Consider the following 21,508-nt stretch of genomic DNA (forward strand, 5'->3'; position numbering starts at 1 on the left):
GTGCTATGTTTCTCTTTCAACAAGCTTAACAATAAAGATAGAAAATCAAGAAAGTAAATACTAAAGAGACCCAAGCTCTGGACTGAAGGAACTCCAGCTCAGGACTCCACCACCAGGCTGGGCTCTCCTTCTCCTCTTTGCTTTCTGATTTTTCTCCCCATATCGCCTAGCTTTCGAGAGGCTAAGTACTCTCCTTCTCAGCTGAAGCTGCTTATTTTTTCCTGAAAAATGTCTCCTCCCTCTCTCCTCCTTTTCTTATATTTTTATACCCTTTTCTCCTCTAACTACCGTTGATTTTATTTGCCACGTGTCTGCATTTTCATAGTGGTCCAGTTACTGCCTTGCTTTTGTGTCTTCCTCTCTGTCTTGCTTTTGTGGTGTGCCTTCGTTTTGTGCCTTGCCATTATATGAAGTCTTAACAATACCTTGCCCAACAAGAATCACCTTATCCTCAAGGTGAAAGCTAGGATACTTCACCTTCATTGCTGCAAAACTCTCTTGAGCGATTTCAAAGGGAAGTACGTTCTGCCTTTTGATAAAAAACTTCTGACAATTAGTAAGCACAAAAGTTGTGACAATATTTGATAATTTTCCAGAGCTGTGGTGGTAAAGAGAAATTGCGTGTTCTGGTTGCCCATTTTGAGCATACCCACATAACATCGATGTCCAAATTATGGAGCTTTCCTGATATGATGGCCATTGGTGGAACATCTTCTCAGCATCTGCCATCCTCTTACACCTTGTCATCATATCCAAAAATGTTGCTTCAATGCAAGCATTTGAACCAAAACCAAACTTTAAAACGAACCCATGAATTTGCTCACTCAATTTTACTTCTGCGAGTGACCCACAAACGTTAATAACGCTGGTCAAAGTGAAATCCATTAAGACTAAACCTTCCTCCACCATCTTAACATAAAAATCAATTGCTCTCATGCCTTTGCTATTCTTACAAAATCCAGCTAGAAGAGCATTGTACGAAATACAATTCTTCTTTGGCATCATATCAAATGTCTCCACTGTAGAATCCACTACCCCAAATTCCATGTAGGCTATTACCATCTCCGTCCCAGTAATAACATCTCTAATAGGCATCCTCTCAAATATGGCCTCCACATCTTTTACACTTCCACACTTGGTGTAGAACCCAATAAGCCCATTGTTGACACTCAAATTGCACTATAACCCAATTCTAATAGCATGAGCACGAAGAGATTGGCCTTCCATGCAACTAAAACTTCCAGTCAAAGCCGTCAAAAGGGTCGAAATTGTGATATAATCAACTCTAAAATCATCATTTCTCTTCATATCACGGAACAATTCAAATGCTTTCTCATACTTAAGCTTCTTAACCACGCTAGAAATCACAGTATTCCAAGACGCAATGTCTCGTTGAGACATTTCATCAAACACTTTAACTACATACTCCATCAATCCACTAAATTTACCATAAAGTCCCATAAGCACATTAGCAACAAAAACATTGTCCAAATAGCCCATTTTGACTATCAAACCATGAACTTGTGAACCAAAATTCAAGTTCAAAAGTCTAATACAAGCAGTCAAAATAGCAACAAAATTGTGTTCATTAGGCTCAATACCTTCATCTCGCATCTTGAGAAATAACTCAATTGCTTCCTCCTCTGGACCAGACTTCGTAAAACCTGAAACCAGAGACGTAAAAGACACAACATTAGGGTTTGAAAGTCTAGTAAAGACTTTATAGGCATCAATAGCAAGACCCAGTTTGACATAAGCTGAAATAAGAGGATTATCGAGACAAGTATGCTCTTCTTCTTGAATTTTTTCAATTAAAGCATGCACAACTTTGGCAAGTGACACATCATCGTATTGAATTGACAAGCGAAGCAAAGTGAAGAAGTTTTCAACATCAAGGTCAATGTTGGTAGTAACGTTATCAGGTGAAGAAGAGTTGTGGATGTTGAGAGGGTAAGAAGAGATAGGTGGGTGGTGGAGTGAGGAGTGAAGGGGCTGAGGAGTAGCGGTGGAGGTGGAAGTGGGGTGAAAAGAAGGTGCGGCTATGGAAAATTTTGTGGCTTGGGAACAATTTCCTAAGCTTATTTCAGTTGGATTTTGGGTTTTTAAATTTGAGATTTTGTGGCGTAAGATTTTGGGTTGGGATATGGGTTTTTTAAAATGTAAAATATGTGTTAGGCTTGTGGAAAAGCAACTGGAAATGGGGTGGGTGAATGTACAACAAACACTTGGGCCTGGGTCATATATTTTGGTTTGGTTAGTGAGGTGATTAATAAAAAATGAAAGTTGGGTTGGGTTTGATTTGTGGAAACTAAAGTTGGGTTTATATTGAAATTGGTTTGGGTTTGAATTATGTGATAAGGCTTTTGGGTTGGGTTGGGTTTTTGGACTAGGTGGAATTCAGGTAGGGTTTTTAATTCCCACTTTTTCTTTTTCCTTTCCACCTGCAGCCTCTTTTTCTTTTCTTTTCTTCACGCTTCCAACACTAGTTTTTATCTCTTTTGATCGGAAAGCATGAAGGTTAAGCATGGGAGTTGATTCAAGTGACCGGACTTTGTCAGAACCAACAAAACCCCCATCGAAATGTACTGTTTCCACTAGATCTACCTTGATTTTGCCGAAGATTACTTCATCATCCCTGGATATTGACGCCCCTCTATCAAAATCTCCCATTTCAATTGACCCATCTTTCTTGCTCTCTGCTTCCCTACTAGTTTCCTGTTTTTGGACTGTTGTTGGTGCCCTAAGCTCTCTCAAATGCTCTTACAGTTTATTTACAGAAGAGAGACCCAACTTTCGGGCAATCCACAAAGCGTTTTCAAAAATCTTTCTCCAGTTTTTGTTCATGTCTCTATTTTTATTTGCATGTTTTTGTTTTCCAACTCTATTTTTCCTAATTCCAGATCTATCCAGGAAGGTGCTCTGATACCATATGATAGGTACCTGGTGTCAGATTTCTGGTAAGCAGCTCAAACGTCTTCGATGCGGAGTATTTGGCTGTCACAACAATCAAACTATAATGGATACGAGAACAATGTAACTGTGAATGTTGTATGAAATGGTGTAGTGAACAATAGACAAATGGATGTTTTAGAATGTATCCTTGATATTGAAATAAAATAAAAGTCAACGAAATCATAAGTGCTCTGTTTCTCTTTCAACCAGCTTAACAATAAAGATAGAAAATCAAGAAACTAAATATTAAAGAGACCTAAGCTCTGGACTGAAGGAACTCCAGCTCAGGATTCCACCACCAGGTTGGGCTCTCATTCTCCTCTTTGCTTTTTGATTTTTCTCCCCATATGGCCTAGCTTTTGAGAGGCTAGGTACTCCCCTTCTCAGCCGAAGCTATCTATTTTTTCCTAAAAAATGTCTCTTCCCTCTCTCCTCCTTTTCTTCTATTTTTATACCTCTTTCTCTTCTAACTACCCTTGATTTTATTTGCCACGTGTCTACATTTTCATAGTGGTCCAGCTGCTGCCTTGCTTTTGTGTCTTCATTTCTGTCTTGCTTTTGTGGTGTGCCTTGGTTTTGTGCCTTGTCATTACATGAAGTCCTAACGCATTCCAACAGTAAGTCTTCCAACTCTAAAGGGTGTTTATATGTCTGAGTTACCCATCCATTCTATTCCTAATCTCCTGAAAGTTTTTTAAGGGTTGGATTTATTTGCCTATCCATTGTATTCCTACGTCTGAGTTACCTGTCCATTCCATTCCTAATCTCTTGAAAGTTTTTTAAGGGTTGGATCTATTTACCAGTACATATACATGCCCTAATTTGTATACCTGAAATGGTTTAGCCTTGTTTAATAATTAAATGAATTAACTAATGTAAACACTAAAATATCCCTAATCATGCTTTTGGAAGATGTTGATGAATGAAACTGAATTGTGAGTGGTCCATCATTTACCAGATTTAACTTCATGAATTGAAATAACCAAGTTAGAGAAGAGTTCTTGAGCAAGGGAGATGAAATTAAAACAAACACACACACACAAATAAACTTACCTTGTCATGATTGTTTCGTAATTGTTTGGTGCCGCTATTAACACCCCCACACACACACACATATAAACACACACACACGTATTTCTTTCCAATGAAACCGAATTAATTTTGAAATTTATTTAATAGTGATACATTCAACTAGTATTGACAACATTAATTCAAAATTTTTCATATTCAGTACAATATTTCACATCAAATTGTATTAGGGGGATCAAAACAAGAAAAATTTGGATTTCATAATATAGATGTGTGTGTGTCTACATAGATACACACACACACACACATATATATATATATATATATATATATATATAGAGAGAGGTCTCAAGTAGAAATCAAAACCTCAAGGTCGATTCCAGGTAGGAATCAATCTTATAGGTTTTAAGTTTCGATTTCGGTTATGATTTTTTAAATTTTTACAAGATATCTAAACCTGCACCCCGTTCACCCCTACTAAAGTCAACCAAAACAGACCAAGGGCATAGTTTGTTGACCAAAGGTGTGGGAACCAAACATCCAACTAGTCATGTTTTAAAGATATTTGTGAATGTTAAAGTCTAAAACGATCTCCAAAAAATGTGAAAAGGGTAGCAAGGGAAAACTTGAAAAGGTGATTGTATTATGATGTTTGGAAGAAGTGATTTGTTAATTCATTTGGTATATTTGTATGGTGTTTTCCGTTAGCCACAGGTGGACAGGTTCGTAAAATTATAGGTAATGTTTTTTTTTAATGGATTGGGTCGGCATATGGGTTGATCTGTCTCTTGACATATCTTAAATAAGAATGTTAATTTAGGGATAAATATAATAGATAAGTTATCGATAAAAAAAATTAATAAGAAAATGGATTTATATAATAATATAAATTACTTTTAAAATGATTAAAAAAAAATTTAGACTTGTGATCATTTTGTTTAGGATAATAAAAAATTACCCTGGTATCGGTAATCTATCTATGATTATCTTAGTTCATTAGATGATAAAATATTTTAGTAATCTTTTATAATCAAAGATGATAAGAGATATAGGAATAATCTAAATTTACTCTTTCTACCTTAGGTATTTAAAAATTAATTAGATAATCTAAAATTTCTTATGATTTTATCTTATATTATTTTATTTTAAGACATAAATAATCTCATTTTATTGTAAAATAACATACAATCCAACTACTATTATTTTATATCTCCGAAAGAACTACAGATTTTGATGCCCTCAGTTTCCTTGGCCATTGGGACAAGGAGATCTGATCTTCATAATCAATGGGATGAATGTTTTGATACCTCCAATAGCGAATGAATTCCTGTCTTTTTTCACCGAAAGAGCTTAACACTTCAGGATGCATTTTCTTCGATTCCTGTTTAACCAGCTTGGCATCAGATCGTACAACCAAACGGTGCTACTCCACCAAGGAGGAATTGGGACCTGCAACATAAGACCATGTGAAAACATCTTTGTATTCACCTAGAAGAAAGGTAAGAGCAATTTTTTTCTCGTCTGATGATTGTAGCCCATAATTGAGTAAGATGGGGGCTGTCCTCGCGAGTGTGACAAATGCTGCTTCTTAGACTAGCAAGGAAGAGTCGTCTTCAATCTGAGTTGGTGTTGGTGGTAAATTCCACTTCTTTGCCAAGATTGAAACTTGTAGCGAAACAGGGTCGGCCAATTGGAATATGTTTTATGCAAGTCATGAGAAAAATGTGGTGATCGAGAGCCATCTCTTCCATCGGAGATCCCAACCCGAGGTAACGAAGAAACCAACCCCATGATTTTGACTCTTTAGGCTAGAAGTAGCTATTTCCCTTGCTGAGAACTATTAAGGTCCAGTGTGTTGGAAATGCAGCATAGATGATAGGACTTTGAAATGGAGCTATGGGTCCTCACATTCACTGGCTATTGGTACCATGCTCAAAATGCATATAAGACTTATCCTTGATGTGTTGGTGGGTTGTTCCCGTATGTATCAAGTCGGTGACTGATAGGTAGGAGATCTCGTATATATTTGGATAGATAGATAACTATAAGGAGTAGTGAGTGTGTATTCATTCATGTACAAATGTTTAGGTTATCTAGGTGGTATGTTCAGCCAGCTCATAACAAAATGTTAGACTAATCTCAAGGCTAACACAACAAAATTGATTGAGGAAAAGGAAACCCTAGTGACCAAGCACTCCTGCCCCCATAACGGAGACTGAACACCTCCAAGTTGTCGAGGACACATCTAAAAAAGAGGCGGGCGCCCTCTACCTTTTAAGTTGACCACCCTACCCACTAATGGACTATGATATGAGGAGACCAAGAACCTGAATTGCCCAAGTGAAGCCGGGAATGGGACCGTACCACAACGATTAGGACTCGTGTTGGAGAAGTTTTGAGCGTGAGCTACTACTCATGTAGTGGCAAAGGCTCGTAACTCTCGAAGGGGCCATTAACAGCCTGAATCACTGTAGTAAACCCTTTCTTTACTCAATAGATAACGCTTATCCTCTTTCAATCAACAAAATTCGAAATGGTGAAAAGAAAGAAGTCTTTATTGAAGAGGCTTTGCACTTGAAATAACACTAATGAAAATCCAGACAACGAGTTTGGGCTTTCGAAAAGATGAAGATACAAAGGGTAAAAAGAAAGAAATTTGAACAACAAACCTAACATAAGGATTCTAGCTCACCCACTTAAAGTAGATAAAGATTCTCAAACTATCGGTACTCGACATCTATTAAACAACACCAGAAACAAAGCTATACCATGCCCTCAGAGAAACTAGTGATGATTGCCATGAATGCTGCCCTCAAGGATATGTACAAGAAGGTCTTTGTCGATTCCTATCAATATGGTGCACCTCTCAGTAGAGGGGTGTGAAAACGCCATGGAGACTTTTACTGAATGAATAAGGATCAATTGATAGACATTTGATTAAGGAAGAGAATCCATCATCCAGGATGAACGCTTTTTTTGGTTTACTATGTGCTGATTGGATGCCTACTCGTGTGATCGATTGATGGATGAGGAAATTACATGAATGATGAGACCAGTCTAACCTAAAGTCAAGGCTCTTCCCTCTGGTGAATCTTGATTGACTAATATTAGGAACCGATTTGAAGAAAGAAAAAGCATGGCATGAGATAGACGATGGACAAATTTTTGATAGCAAATTACTTGACTTGATGGATGGAGGGAGGGCCCTTCAACTCAAGCACGAAATTAATGTTCAGTCTAGCACCTTGTATAGGGTTCTAAACCCATGCTTATTCAAATATCCCATAAATCAAGGTATAAGGTAGGGGTTTCAAAGCTTGACTAACAAGTGAGAAACTTGACTTTAAGAAAGAAGACGATACTTATAGGGCTTTTTCAGCTTGATCAGAATCAATTCAATGGTTAAATAGTAAAAGTGCTACTTAGTAATAGAAACTCGGAGAGACATAACCCATAACAAACAAAAGGGGAAAGCTTGTTTGTTGTAGCCTTATTTTAGTAGACTAGGCTTGGTAAGCGTAAGCTATTTAAGTAGGCTTGCAGCTTCGCCAGAAGAGACTAATCACCTATTTTCCTTCGCCAAAAGATGTTTACCCAGAAGTAACGAAAGGGGGAAGCTATCGTAAAAGCTTCACCTCTTGCTTTATAGAGATTGTTATGAACTGACTAGATTCTCCCAGAACACTAGCTATGCTAATAAATAGTATTAGTTCCCTTCAATCAAATCAATAAGCTTTTTTATTTATTGATTTATGGAAAAAACGTCCTTCTTAGAAGCCATTGAGAGGGGTCTCGACCTAGGAAAGAGAGAGTTGTCGAGTAATTAAAAACGACAGACTGTAAATATGTTAAAGTTTTTCTATGTAGGTTCGAATCTTGCCTCTCTCACTTGTTTGTTATAGACTTCAGAGAAAAGAAAGGATGTATTTGTCAATGTAGGAAAGCCCATCGAGCAAAGCTCTTTCTTTATTTTTTGGTCATGCCGTAAAGTGAAATTGTATTGTATGTTAGTTAGAGAGGTTGGCGAACTACTATGATCTATAGATTCCCCATCTATATCCAATCCCAACAAGAATAGAAACGAGTCGCTTTCGGCTTGGCTTGTAATCATATTTAGCTTATGTAGTGGTCGACCTTCCTAGATGCACATGCTTGCCAGAATGCCTCATTGATCCTATTTTGGATGAAGCCAAGCTAATATATGATAGGCGAAGGAAAGACCCCTACTTAATAGCATAGTGCCTGGGGAACGCAAGTTTGATCGAGGATTGGAGAGGAAAGGTGTAAGAAAAGGCTCGGGATAGATTTAGGAGTCTTTGTGTGAGTCATATGCAATGAGAGTCGCACGTACGATAATAGGGGGATTCACGTCTATATGTGTAGTGTGGTGGTTAGGCCTACCACCTTATTTGTTCCATAATCTATGGGTCTACTAGAGCTACCCATTTTGATCACTTAGCCAAGATTTTGACTGGATACGAAATCACAGGTGTTTGATCTAGTGGTGTGTTTATGGGGATTCTATCTATCACTGTAGGATCCTTATTCAAGATCACTATACCTTTTCGGGTAGTTGTAGGATGGATGACCGCCTATAGGTGGTAGGGTAGGGTGGGTAGTCTTGCTCAAATTACAACCAATCTTCCTAACCATGTGCAGGTCGGGCTTTCTCTGGAATGTTGTCACAACTGCTCGCCTAGAAGAGCCACTCACTCTATAGTGTTATCACACAAGATAAGTAAGTTGCTCGCCTGTTGGCCGGTGAATTGAAATTCTCTTCCAATGAACTGTCTATCCAGTCAAGTATAAAAAACATAGTAGAATCACACAACGCATGTTGTTGGTGTGCTTTTTGTTTGCAAAGAAAGAAATAAGAGCAGTAAGGTTAAGTTCAGATTTGACTGTTTGTAGAATGAGAGTTGATTACCGAAAAAATTCCTAGGAATAACTAAAAAAAATATCTCGATAACGAAAACGTTAAGGGACTATATTAGCGAGATCTAATGGTGAACAATTGCCTAAAAGAAAAATCGCTTGGAAGTTCGAGGATTTTTAATACCGTACCTTACCCTTGAACCAATAGGCTTCACGCCAAGCAAAACTACCCTTGTCCCTTTCCTTTCTCCATTCCACCTCTTTCTTTGCTTTGTTCCAATAAAGTTTAAGGCAAAGCTAAAGTGGTTCATATGCGTACTTTATCTACTTGACAAAAGGGAATGAACTTTGTTTCGTTTCCTGGTTTATGGATTGGATTTAGTCAACGTCATGACATAATCAAAAGGAAAGAGTGAAACTTTGGTTACTGGCGAAGGCTTCCAAAGGCAACCCTCTTAAGTTTTCGATTGTTTCCTAGATTGAAGTAGCATTTTGTTGACCTACCAAACGAAAGAAGTCACTATCAAAGAGCTCACCCTACTGAAGTACTGAAAGTGCGCTCCGCTCGATGACTAAGAAAGAAATTGGTTTGCATTTGAATTTTAATGTTGAGGTCGCAAAGAAGGAAGTAGGGCTCTTATTGACTAAAGGTTGGTTCTTCAATTTCCTTTAGAATGAAAGTAGCTATGAAGCCCCTATTACTTACTTTCTTTGATTCAAAAGGCGAATAACCCCTCCCCCCAACTAGTTGTATGGGGTAGGGTGCTTGTGGTAAGCTACCTTGGATGTGAGGAATTTTTAAAAAGTTTGGTATTTGACAAAGATCTTCCCATTAATAGATAGGAATTTTGGTTTGATAGAAGGGATAAGATCCATTTGCTCTTTCTCTCTCTATTTTCTTTTTAAAGAGAGCAAATAGAACGATATAAAAAGAAATTGGGAGATGATAAAGGATACATAGACATATAAAGGGATGTCATCTCCTTTTCATGGACACTATAACGTTGCGCTGTATCCTTAGGTTTTATGCTCTCATAGGCAATTGGATGCTTCTGTTAGATCAAAACTCCTCTAAGAGCTTTATCAGATGCGTTTGTGTGAACTTTAAATGGTAAGTTAAAGTCAGACAGTCGTAAAACTAGCTCTGTTGTGACTGCATCCTTTACCCTTTCAAAAGCTTATTGGTAAATGTTTGTCCACTCCTTTTTTTGATCCTTTTTCAATAAGTCAGTAAGTGGAGCCACTATCTTGGAGTATCCCTCGATAAAGTGTCTGTAATAGTTAGCCAATCCAAGAAAAGACCATAATTTGATTACCTTTGTAGGCAAGGTCTAATCCACAATGGCCTGAATTTTGCGTTTATCCATTCGGATCTACCCTTTGCTAATCTTGTGCCCCAAGAACATAATTTCTCTCATACAAAATTCATGTTTTTCCTTTTTAACGTATAGCTAGTGTTCCCATAGCCTTGCTAACACCTTTTCCAACTGTTGTACGTGATCGTTTAGAGTTTTACTATACACCACAATATCATTTAGATAGACCACCACAAATTGATTCAAAAACTCATACAACACATTATTCATCAAATTGCAAATGGCTCATACCTCGTCACCATAACAGTTTTTGCCTTATTTCTTGTAGTAATACAAACTTGCTAATAACCTGAGCGTAAGTTCAATTTGGTGAAATAACTCACCCTTGACAACCAATCAAACAAGTCAGTAACATTAGGGATAGGGTATTTGTTTTTGATGATTACTTTATTGAAGGCCTGGTAATCCATGCACATATGCAACGTGCCATCCTATTTTTTCTGAAATAGCACAGGTGCACCTTATAGGGCTTTTGATGGCTAGATGTATCCAACCTTTAGCAACTCATTCAATTGCTTTCGTAATTTAGACAACTCGAGGAATTCCATTCGATAAGGTGTATGGGTTAGAGGTTTTGCCCTAGGCTTCAACTCTATTCTATGGTCAATATTTCATCATGGAGGAAACACCTTAGGTAATTTCGATGGCATGACATCATTAAATTTGTCCAGCAGTTCAGATATACAATCAGGGACTTCAACCACTTGGTCTAGTTTAATTTCCACCAATGTTGCCAACATGACTTCCTTCCCGTGTTTAAGACATGTTCGCACCTGCATGGCAAATTGCAACATTAGTTTTTCTATAGCTTGTTTGCCATATTTGGCCTAGACAAAGCATAGGTGCATTTCATCCGTGACAAACAATTCGCGTTAAGTGTGGTATTGTAATAGCTCGTGCTTTCACAAAGGATTCAAGGCCAAGGATTAAATCAAAATCATCTAGTGTTACCTCCATAAACCCACATTCATCATCCCAATCCCCTACTTTTAGCTGGGATGTGGTGGTTTCTAGGATTAGTTGTGCCATAAAATTTACAACTTTGATTTGGCTTGAACATTTTAAAACCATTAGCCTAAGCCCTATCACAACCCGTTGTGTTATGAAATTGTTTATGGTTCTCATGTCCAACATTGCTCGAATTGCCTTTCCATTTATCAATACCTTCACATACAACAAGTCTTTATGTGTGTTGTGTTTATCCTCCATGATGGCATTAAGCAGCCATATAGGATTCAGTCTTGGGCTTCTGTCTGTTTTAGCTTTAAGGACATCATGAGTAATGAAGGTAGTAATTTTTTTCCTTCAGGGATAGTCTCTCACTTGGTGAGATCCATCATAAAGAAAGCAACCTATATTCTTTTTCCTTTGGGGTGGATCCGAACCCTTTGGTTTGGAAATGAATTCTCTTTCCTTATTTTTCTTGTCCTTCTTTCCTTCCTTATTGTATTTTTGAAGCTTTTTGCCTTCAAATTTGGGCTTTTTCTTATCATTGTTAGATGATGATGGTCCTAACTTGTAATCCATCAAACTATCAATAGTTGTAATAGCACTTGCCAAGTCTTTCACGTTTTACTTTTGTAGTTCGGCCTGTGCCCATGGCTGTAAACTTGAAAAGAAATTAAACAATTTGTCCTCACCAGACATGTTCTTAATATCCAACATTAAGGAGCTAAATTCCTTCACATACTTTCGCACTGAGCTCATGTGTTTCAACTTCTTTAAGGCATCTCTTGCTACCCAAGTAGAATTTTGGGGTAGGAATTGATCTTTCAATTCATTTTTTCATTATTTCCCACGTCTCGATCAATGGACGCCCTGCATTGACATTGTCATTTAATCGGGTGCACCACCACAATTTTGCATCACCTTTTAGGTACATGCTAGTAATCGTTACTTGTTCATCTTTCTCAATTCGGGAAGCTTTGAAATACTGCTCCGTGTCTCATAAGAAATTCTTCAATTCTTTAGCATTTTTGCTCGTACCAAACAGTTTTGGTTCAAGGACTTTCAGCTTCGAAGGAATCAAGCTACTATTACTCCTATTATAAAAGCCAATGATAGCCTTCTTTAGGATGTTTATATCCCCGTTTATATTAGTGATTCGTTCCTCCATATGGTTAACAATTAAGAGTAATTGGGATAGAACATCGTTGTATTGATCAACGAGGTATTTCTGAATAACCATGGTGAGTTGATGCAATTCAATAATTGCTTCTAAATAGAGTATAACCTACTCCAAAAAGATGTAACATCTCATGCCGACTCTCCCATTAGCACTATAAGAACTCTAATTCGATCACTAAAGGTTGACATGAATCCAACTTAGCTTTGATACCAATTTATCACGAGGCTTAGAGTTTATATGAACTGTTTTGCCTAGTGGTGGTACTAAGTTACCCATTTAGTCAACCCACCTGTAATGCACACATCGATAAAAGAAATGTAAAAGAAGAAAACTCAATATACGATAAAATTTTCAACATTTTTATTAATGTCAAAAAGGAATACAAAGGTTGCTTTAGGGAAGAGTTCATGCTCAATTTCTTCATACTGCTTCCTTACCTTTCACAGCTTTTATTTATAGGAAAATACAAGTGGTGAACATCCCCCACTTTTAGGCATTATTTAATAGCATTACTAGATCATGACTTAGGTGTCTTTCATGAAAAATTACCACCTGTCCCTCTAAGCCTAGTCAGCCACGTTTTTCCTGCCTACCATCCATGCTTTATGCTAAAGTTTTGGTTTCATAGGTCGTTTTTATGCTCCACTTCCTTTCCCTCACGTATTTGGAAAGGCTTGTTTTGGCCTCTTAGGTCACTCACCAATCTAAACACAGCAGCTTGGTCTTGCCTGTCTGGGCCTAAGCTTATCTACCTACCTGCACACTCGTGTTGTGCACGATAGTGTCTATGTAAATGTCACATGCATATGTCTCTCTACATGATGTGCACATATGTTTGTTTGAGTGTCATACGCGTACATCTGTTCGAGTGTTGCCTAGATGCCTGTCTTGTGTGCCCATGATTTTCGAGGCCTTGTTTGAATGGGATGTGCAAATATTTTGGAGCTTGTTTGAATAGTCGTATGTGTGTTTATGTGTCGTGTTATCTTACGTAGCATGGGTGTGTAGGCAAGCAGATGAGCTTTAGCCTAGATAGGTAAGACTAGGCTGTTGTGTTTGGATTGGTGAGGGACCTAAGAGGTCAAAGCAAACCCTTCCAAGCCCAAAATAGGCTCCCAAAACATGAAGAAGAGCTAAGAACGTAGAGGAAAGTAAGTGGGGTGCAAAGATGACCTATGAAATTAAAACTTTAGCACAAAGCATGGATGGTGAACAAGAAAAATGTGACTGACTGGACTCAGAGGGACAGGTGGCAATTTTGAATGAAAAACACCTAAGTCAGGATCTAGTAGTACTATCAAAAATGCCTAAAAGTAGGAGATATTTGCTACTTGTATTTTCCTATAAATAGAAGCTGTAAAAGATAGGGAAACAGTGTAAAAAAATTAAGTGTAAACTCTTCCTTACAGTAAACTTTGTATTCCTTTTTAGCATCAATAAAAAGGTTGGGAATTTTCCTGTATATTGAGCTCTCTTCTTATACATTTCTTTTGTGTGTGTGTGTGTGCATTACAGGTGGGTTGACTAAGTGGGCAACTTAGTGCCCTCACTAGGCAAAACAATTTATATGAACTTCAAGCTTGGTGACAAGTTGGTATCAGAGCCAAGTTGGGTTTATGTTGACCCTTAGTGATTGAGTTAGAGTTCTTGATGTGCTAGTGGGAGAGTTGGGACGAGATGTTACATCTCTTTCGGAGTAGGCTATGGTTCATTTAGAAACAATTATTGAATTGTGTCAACTCACTTGGGGTATCCAGAAAGACCTTATTGATTTGTACAATGATATTCTATCTTAGTTGTTCTCGATGACTGATCGTATGGAGGAACGAATCACTAATATAAAAGGGGATATAAACATCCTAAAGACGACTATCACTGGCTCTTCTAGTGGGAGTGATAGTAGTTTGATTCCTTTGAAACTGAAAGTCTTCAAACCAAAAATGTTTGGTGGAAGCAGAAATGCTAAAGAATTGAAGAATTTCTTGTGGGACATAGAGTAGTATTTCAAGGCTACCCAAATTGAGAAAGGTGAACATGTAACTATTACTAGCATGTATCTCACAGGTGATGCAAAATTGTGGTGGCGCACCCAATTAGATGACGATGCCAGTACAGGGTGTCCACTGATTGAGACATGGGAAACACTAAAGAAAGAATTAAAAGATCAATTCCTACCCCAAAATCCTGTTTGGGTAGCAAGAGATGTCTTAAATAAGTTAAAACATGTGAGCTCGGTACAGGAGTATGTGAAGGAATTCAACTCTTTGATGCTGGATATTAAGAACATGTTCGATGAGGACAAATTGTTTAATTTCTTTTCAGGTTTGCAGCCATGGGCGCAAGCCAAACTACAGAGGTAAACGTGAAAGACTTGTCAAGTACTAGTGCAGCTGCTGATGGTTTGGTGTATTACAAGTTGGGATCATTATTATCTAACAATAATAAGAAACACAAATTTGAGGGAAAAAAACTTCAAAAATACGAAAAAGAAGGAAATAAGGACAAGAAAAAAAATGAAGGAGAATTCATTTTCAAACCAAGAGGTTCGGATCCACCCCAAAGGAAAAAGAATATAGGTTGCTTCCTTTGTTATAGACCTCATCAGACGAGAGACTGTCCCTAGAGGAAAAAACTTATTACCCTTATTGCTCATGATGACTCTGAAGTTGAAACAGATAGGAGCCTAAGACTGAATCCTATACAGCTGCTTAATGCCATCATGGGGAATAAACACTGCAAACATAAAGGGCTGTTGTATGTGAAGGTGTTGATCAATGGCAATTCAGGCAATGCTGGACATAGGTGTCGCAAACAATTTCATGACACAGTGGGTTGTGGCAGGGTTTAGACTGATGGTTTCAAAATATTCATGCTGAATCAAGGCTGTAAATTCTGTGGCATTACCTATCCTAGGAACCACTACATCACAACTAAAGGTAGAGGATTAGGAGGACGAATGCGGGTTTCTGGTGGTAACATTAGATGATTTTGATTTAATCCTTGGCCTTGAATTCTTTGTTAAAGCATGAGCTATCACAATACCACACTTATGCAAATTATTTGTCATAGATGAAAGACACTTATGCTTTGTCCAACCCAAATATGGCAAACAAGCTACAGAAAAACTAATGTTGCAATCTATCATGTAGGTGCGAATAGGTCTTAAACACGAGGAGGAAGTTATACTGATAACATTAGTGGAAATTAAAGTAGACCAGATGGTTGAAGTCCCTGATTATATATCTGAAGTGTTGAACAAATTCAGTGATGTCATGCCCGTAGAATTACCTAAGGTACTTCCCCTATGGCGGAATATTGATCATAGGATAGAGCTAGAGTTTGGGGAAAGACCTTCAGCCCATGCACTTTACTGGATGACACCTTTTGAGTTGATGGAATTACGAAAACAATTAAATGAGTTGCTAGAGGTCGGATACATCCAGCGATCAAAAGCCCCATATAGTACACTAGTGCTATTTCAAAAAAAACAGGATGACACGTTGTGTATGTGTGTGGATTATTGGGTCCTTAATAAGGTAACCATAAAAAACAAATATCCTATCCCTAATGTTGCTGAATTGTTTGATAGGTTGTCAAGGGCGACTTATTTCACCAAATTGGACTTATGCTCGGGTTATTGGCAAGTTCATATTGCTGCGGGAGATGAGCCAAAAATTGTCATGGTGGCGAGGTATGGGTCATTTGAATATTTGGGTACGTTGTTTGGTTTAATTAACAACTCAGCTATCTTTTGCAATTTGATGAATGATGTGTTGTACAAGTTTCTAGATTGATTTGTGTTGGTTTATCTAGTTGATATTGTGGTGTATAATGAAACTCTAAATGACCACGTACAACACTTGGAAAAGGTGTACATTAAGAAGGAAAAGTGTAAATTTTATATGAGGGAAATTATGTTATTGGGGCACAAGAGTAGCAAAGGGCAGATCCGGATGGTTGAACGCAAAATTCAAGCCATTGTGGATTGGACCTCACTTACAAAAGTAACCAAACTACGGTATTTTCTTAGATTGACTAATTATTACAGGTGCTTTATCGAGAGATACTCCAAGATAGTGGCTCCACTCATTGACGTATTAAAAAAGGATAAAAAATGGGAGTGGCAAACCGTTGCCAACAAGTTTTTGCAAGGGTGAAGGATGTCGTCACAATAGAGCCAGTTTTACGACTACTTGACTTTAATTTACCTTTTGAAGTTCACATAGACGTATCTAACAGAGCTCTTGGAGGAGTTTTGGGCCAGGAAAAGCGTCCAATTGCCTATGAGAGCAGAAAACTTAAGGGTACAAAGCAATGTTATAGTGTTTATGAAAAGGTGATGGTTGTCATTATCCATTGTTTGGGAATTTGGAAGCATTACTTATTGGGGACCAAGTTCACAGTGGTGGCCAACACTTACTTCAAAACCCAAATAAAGTTGTTAGCAAAGCAAGCTCGATGGTAGGAATTCTTGGCCGAGTTTGACTTTGAGTGGGTGCATTAGGCAAGTAGCGAAAATAGAATGGTAGATGCACTCAGCCGTAAGGAAGTATATGGGTATGTAACTGCCCTAATTGAAGTTCAAACTGATTTTCTTGAAAAATTGAGAATGCAGACCAACGAGGACACAACTTACTATAAGTTAAAGTAGCTAGGGTTGGATTCGAGCTGAACCAGCTCGAGCTTGATATCGAGTTTGGCTCGATCGAGCCCGAAACAAGGTCGATCCCAAGCTTGAACTTGAATATTCAGAGAAATCGAGCTCAAGCTTGAATACGAACTATAAGTCGAGTAACTCGTGTAGGCTCGCAATCTTGGTGCTCAACTCGGCTCGCGAGTCGAGCTGCTCGTCTGGGCTCATGAGCAGAACAGCTCGACTCGTCTCGCGAGCCAATTCCCGTTTAACCAAAAACGGTTTTGTTTTTAGTTAAATGAAAAGGGCAATTTGCTTCCTTTCCTTCCTTCACTTCTTCTTTCTTTCAGTCGCATAAAAAGTAAAAACTCTCCTGAGATTCTAAGAACTCCAAGTGCAGCAGCTGCTTTCCAGTTCCAATTCCAGTTCCAGAGTACAACCCTCTTGAATCTTAAGTTTCGGCCTATTGTCTCCTTCGACAAGGGTTTCTCTAGTGTTCTGACGTGCCAATAGAAGACTTGTCCAGCAATCGGGATTGTGCTGGTGAGGAGTTTGGCGATGACGGCAACGTGGACGACACAAATATATTTCAGGTTTGTGTTTTTCCATTTTTTCACTTTCAATTTTTCAATTTTTGCCTTAAATTGATTGAACCCTAACTTTGGAATTAGGGTTTCTGAATTGGAATTAGGGTTTTTCAGACAGAATTACACCTTAATATCAGCACACCAACATGCCAAGAACAATCTCAGACTAGTTGCTCAAGCCAAGAAAATTTTGTCAACATCTTTTATTTTGGTTTCAAGTTAGTAAATTAAACAATCTTCTAATTAATATCATATTTGAATCATTATCCAATGTAGTATCTCTATTAAACCAACATTTAGAGGAATGTGGTGAAAGATTTTGCTCTCTATTTTGGTTAAATGCTTTATAAAAACGACGAAAAGGATGTTGTGTCATCATTATACACTAGCTATTAGAAGGCTAAATTTTTTGTCAAATTTAAGATTGAGACATAATTCATCATATTTTGTTCAGAGTTCATATGTAAACTAAATTTCATTATCACGCTAAAGGTTAATGATATTAGATTCATTTTAATGCAGTCTTTACTTTCACTTTGCTTTCTGGAAATTATATTTGTCTGCATAAGCCATGAACATGATAAGCGTATAATGGGATTTAAACGGAAGGGAGGAGGTAATTAAAATGATTAATTTCTGAAACCAACGGGTCTAATCATCTCTACTAAAACATCAAGGGTCTCTAAAAATTAACCCATTGCTAATACTGTTTACACAAACCAATGAAGGATTATGCCCCTTTCAGCAGTGTAAAAGTATGGTCAAGAGTGGTTGTCATCCAAGCAAACACACTTTTGGTAAGAACGACGATTTTGATGCAGCAGTTGAAGTCTTGCAGGATATGCTTGAAATTTAGTTATTTTGTCTGAGCTTCATGGTGGACTTGGCCAATATGGCAAAGATGATTCAGCAATGAAGCTATTGAACAAGATGGAAATTGGATGCTTTTTGCCAGACACAGGGCATCCAATTTCCATAAAACTAGTGAGAAAGGTACTTCATATCTAATTGTCGATAGTTGAATGAGCCTATTCCTTCCTGTTGATTTTTCTTCATTAAAAATTTTATCTAAAATTTGAGTGAAGAAAATAGTCGGAGACGTCAATTCCTTTTTCCCAAAATTACTGTTTCCTCCTTGGTCTGTGAATTTTAGCTAGAATCAACCTTAGAAATTATGTCAATTGTCAGTTATAAGATATTTTTTCCCGAGACCGACGGTGAAAATTGAATTGAATTTAACCCAAACTTCACTAGTTAACCGCAAAAATTTCTCCCAATGAACCCATAAAATTCTCTTAAATTTACGACAAATGATCTTAAATTTTAGACAACAGCTCCAAGATGATTTGTTCCCTTTGTCGCGAACACATAAAAATTCTAAGCCAGTCAAACCAATTTTCATCTAAAACAAAATGTATCATAGAACTACCATCTTATAAAGTTTGATTTTTCGAAGGTTTGAGTCTTAATATGGCACAATTTAATTGATTTAATTTATGGTTTTGTTAAAAGCTTCGCAATGAAGAAATTTTATTATTTATTTTAGATAGATGGATGGCTACAACGCAATGGTATAATCCTAGAGTTGAAGATTATTTTTGTATCCACCATTAAAAATAACAACTTAAATTAATTTCAGTAAATTAAAAAATTCAGGATTAAAATTATTATTATTATAAATAAAACAAAAAAAAGAAAAAAGAAATATGCCAGTTACCGACGACTAGCTGAGCCACTAGCCCTCCCTGTGTGTGTGTTTTTTTTAAAATCTTTTAATAATATTTTATTATTTTTTGTAGGTATGTTCAATTTAATGTTTAGTGTTCTTTTTAAGTTTAGGTTAAAGGTCAATGTTTGGTATGTGAAACTTGTATTTAAATTAAGTAGTTTAAGGGGTACATTTAAAATACGAGAGGATGTGAGTAAGTCAATATCAGGGAACTTTGATACTGGTTCTTTTGTTTTTACTAGCGAGTTGAGTTTATCTATTTCAGATCAGTGCTTGTATATTTTATTGTTTAATGTGATGCAGAGCAGGGTATCTTGAATTTGGACCGTTATACTATTATGTTGTTTTCTCTGACTAACCGTTGACATGTGATTGTGATGTAGAATATGACATCAAGAAGAGTAGAACCATTTGGAGCAAGTCGAGCTTCATCGCAAGCATCTACTGCAAGCACGATGGCTCCTTCTGTATGTGCATCCATTAAGAGAAAATCGGTGCAAAGTGAAGCACCTATACCTATTGAAACAGTTGGAATTGATGATGTGGATATTGATTTAGCTACAATAGGAGATTTTGATGTCTCAGCTTCAAGTGAAGAAGTCGAAGCAATTGAACGTCCTGAAGGACAAACAAAAGCACCACATTCTGTTATTCCATCTACTAAGAGGAGGAAAACATCAGTTGTTTGGGAGTGTTTTCCTAAAGATAAGTTTGTTACTATTGGAGATGCTACATATGCGGTTTGCAAGTATTGCCAGAAAAAGCTGAAGTTGCAAAAGACCAAGTCTACTTCCCATTTGACACGACATATGGGGCAATATGTTGAAAGGAAGAAAGCAATGGGGAAGGACTTACTTGTGGGGGGACAAACTATCGTGGGTTTTGAGCGTTCAACCTTAGGGGTACCTACTCCAACTGTGGTGAAAACAAAAACTAATTATGAGCATCCCAAGGTCAGTTTGAGTTCAATTAATAACATATATTGTTACTATGAAATTGTTATGAAATTAACTTTATTAACTAATGCAATGATTATGGTGTTGGTGTTTCAGGTTCGAGAGGCCTTAGCTCACATGGTTATGATATCTGAATTGTCATTTAATATAGTTGAGCATGCTGACTTCATTAATTTTTGTCATGTTCTACAACCCTTTTAGGAAAAAGTTGGAAGGAAACAAGTAAAAGCTGATTACATTAGGGTTTATCAAGCAAAGCGTGAGAGGTTGAAGAAGACTTTTGAGGAGAGTAGAAGGATTAGTATTACTACTGATCTTTGGAAGTTAGATCATCAAAATATTGAGTATATGGTACTCGCGACACATTGGGTGGACCAATCGTGGTCCTTTAATAAACGGATTATAAATTTTGTGCATCTACCTCTGCCTAAGAGAGGAATAGACATTACAGCAACAATTTTTGATTGTCTAAAGGGTTGGGGGATTGAAAACAAGGTAAAATCAAATTTACAAATTGTTTAACTTGATACACATATAATTTTATTAATATTCACTAATTTTGTTTGTAGGTGGAAACTGTCACAGTAGACAATGCTACTGCAAATAATAGTTGTGTGAGAAGATTGATAGAAGATTTTCAAATGCAGGGACCTTTGTTGTATGATGGAAAACTTTTCCATATTAGGTGCACTGCCCATATTGTAAATTGTTAGTCCAGGATGGGATGACTGTAATTAAACCCATCATAGACAATATTCGGGAAAGTGTGAAGTTTATGAAAGCTACTGAGGCAAGACAAAAAAATTTTGCGAAAATTGTTATGCAGTGTGGAATAAAAGAGAGGAAGCTAGTTTTGGATTGTGCTACACGATGAAATAGTACATACAAAATGCTAATGATAGCGCTACAGTTCAAAGAGGTCTTTCTTTGTTTTATGTTTGTTGAGTCAAGTTATATATATTGCCCGATAAGGGGAGAATGGGAGGGATTGGAGGTTGTCTGTAACTTTTTAGAAATATTTGATAATATAACAAAATTAATTTCAAAGTCGCAGTATACAATTGCAAATAGGTATTTTCAAGAAGTTTTTAGGATAAAAGAGATCCTGAAAGAGCGAGAATTTGATGAAGATTATTCTATATCAATGATGGTGCGAGCAATGTTAGAAAAATTTAACAAATATTGGGGTGAGGTGAATTTTCTTATGGCGATTGCTAGCATCATGGATCCCAAGTAATTAATT

The 21,508-nt window shown here is 37.2% G+C and overlaps 3 protein-coding genes across 3 annotated transcripts in view; 1 reads left to right on the forward strand and 2 right to left on the reverse strand.

Annotated features, from left to right (window-relative positions):
• Positions 1-21,508, forward strand: part of LOC123229120 (pentatricopeptide repeat-containing protein At1g12300, mitochondrial-like) — a 97,293-nt gene that overhangs the window by 32,294 nt on the left and 43,491 nt on the right. The gene's annotated exons all lie outside the window — the stretch shown is intronic.
• Positions 93-1,632, reverse strand: LOC123229131 (pentatricopeptide repeat-containing protein At5g03800-like). Its single transcript, XM_044654742.1, has one exon. The coding sequence runs from the start codon at positions 1,093-1,095 to the stop codon at positions 334-336; it is 762 nt and encodes a 253-aa protein (XP_044510677.1). The 5' UTR covers positions 1,096-1,632; the 3' UTR covers positions 93-333.
• Positions 1,180-2,670, reverse strand: LOC123228731 (pentatricopeptide repeat-containing protein At5g03800-like). Its single transcript, XM_044654195.1, has 2 exons — positions 2,442-2,670; positions 1,180-2,039 (listed from the first exon to the last, which is right to left on the reverse strand). The coding sequence occupies exons 1-2, from the start codon at positions 2,668-2,670 to the stop codon at positions 1,180-1,182; spliced, it is 1,089 nt and encodes a 362-aa protein (XP_044510130.1).

This window comes from Mangifera indica, chromosome 11 (assembly GCF_011075055.1).
Source record: "Mangifera indica cultivar Alphonso chromosome 11, CATAS_Mindica_2.1, whole genome shotgun sequence".
In the NCBI taxonomy this organism is placed as follows: domain Eukaryota; kingdom Viridiplantae; phylum Streptophyta; class Magnoliopsida; order Sapindales; family Anacardiaceae; genus Mangifera; species Mangifera indica.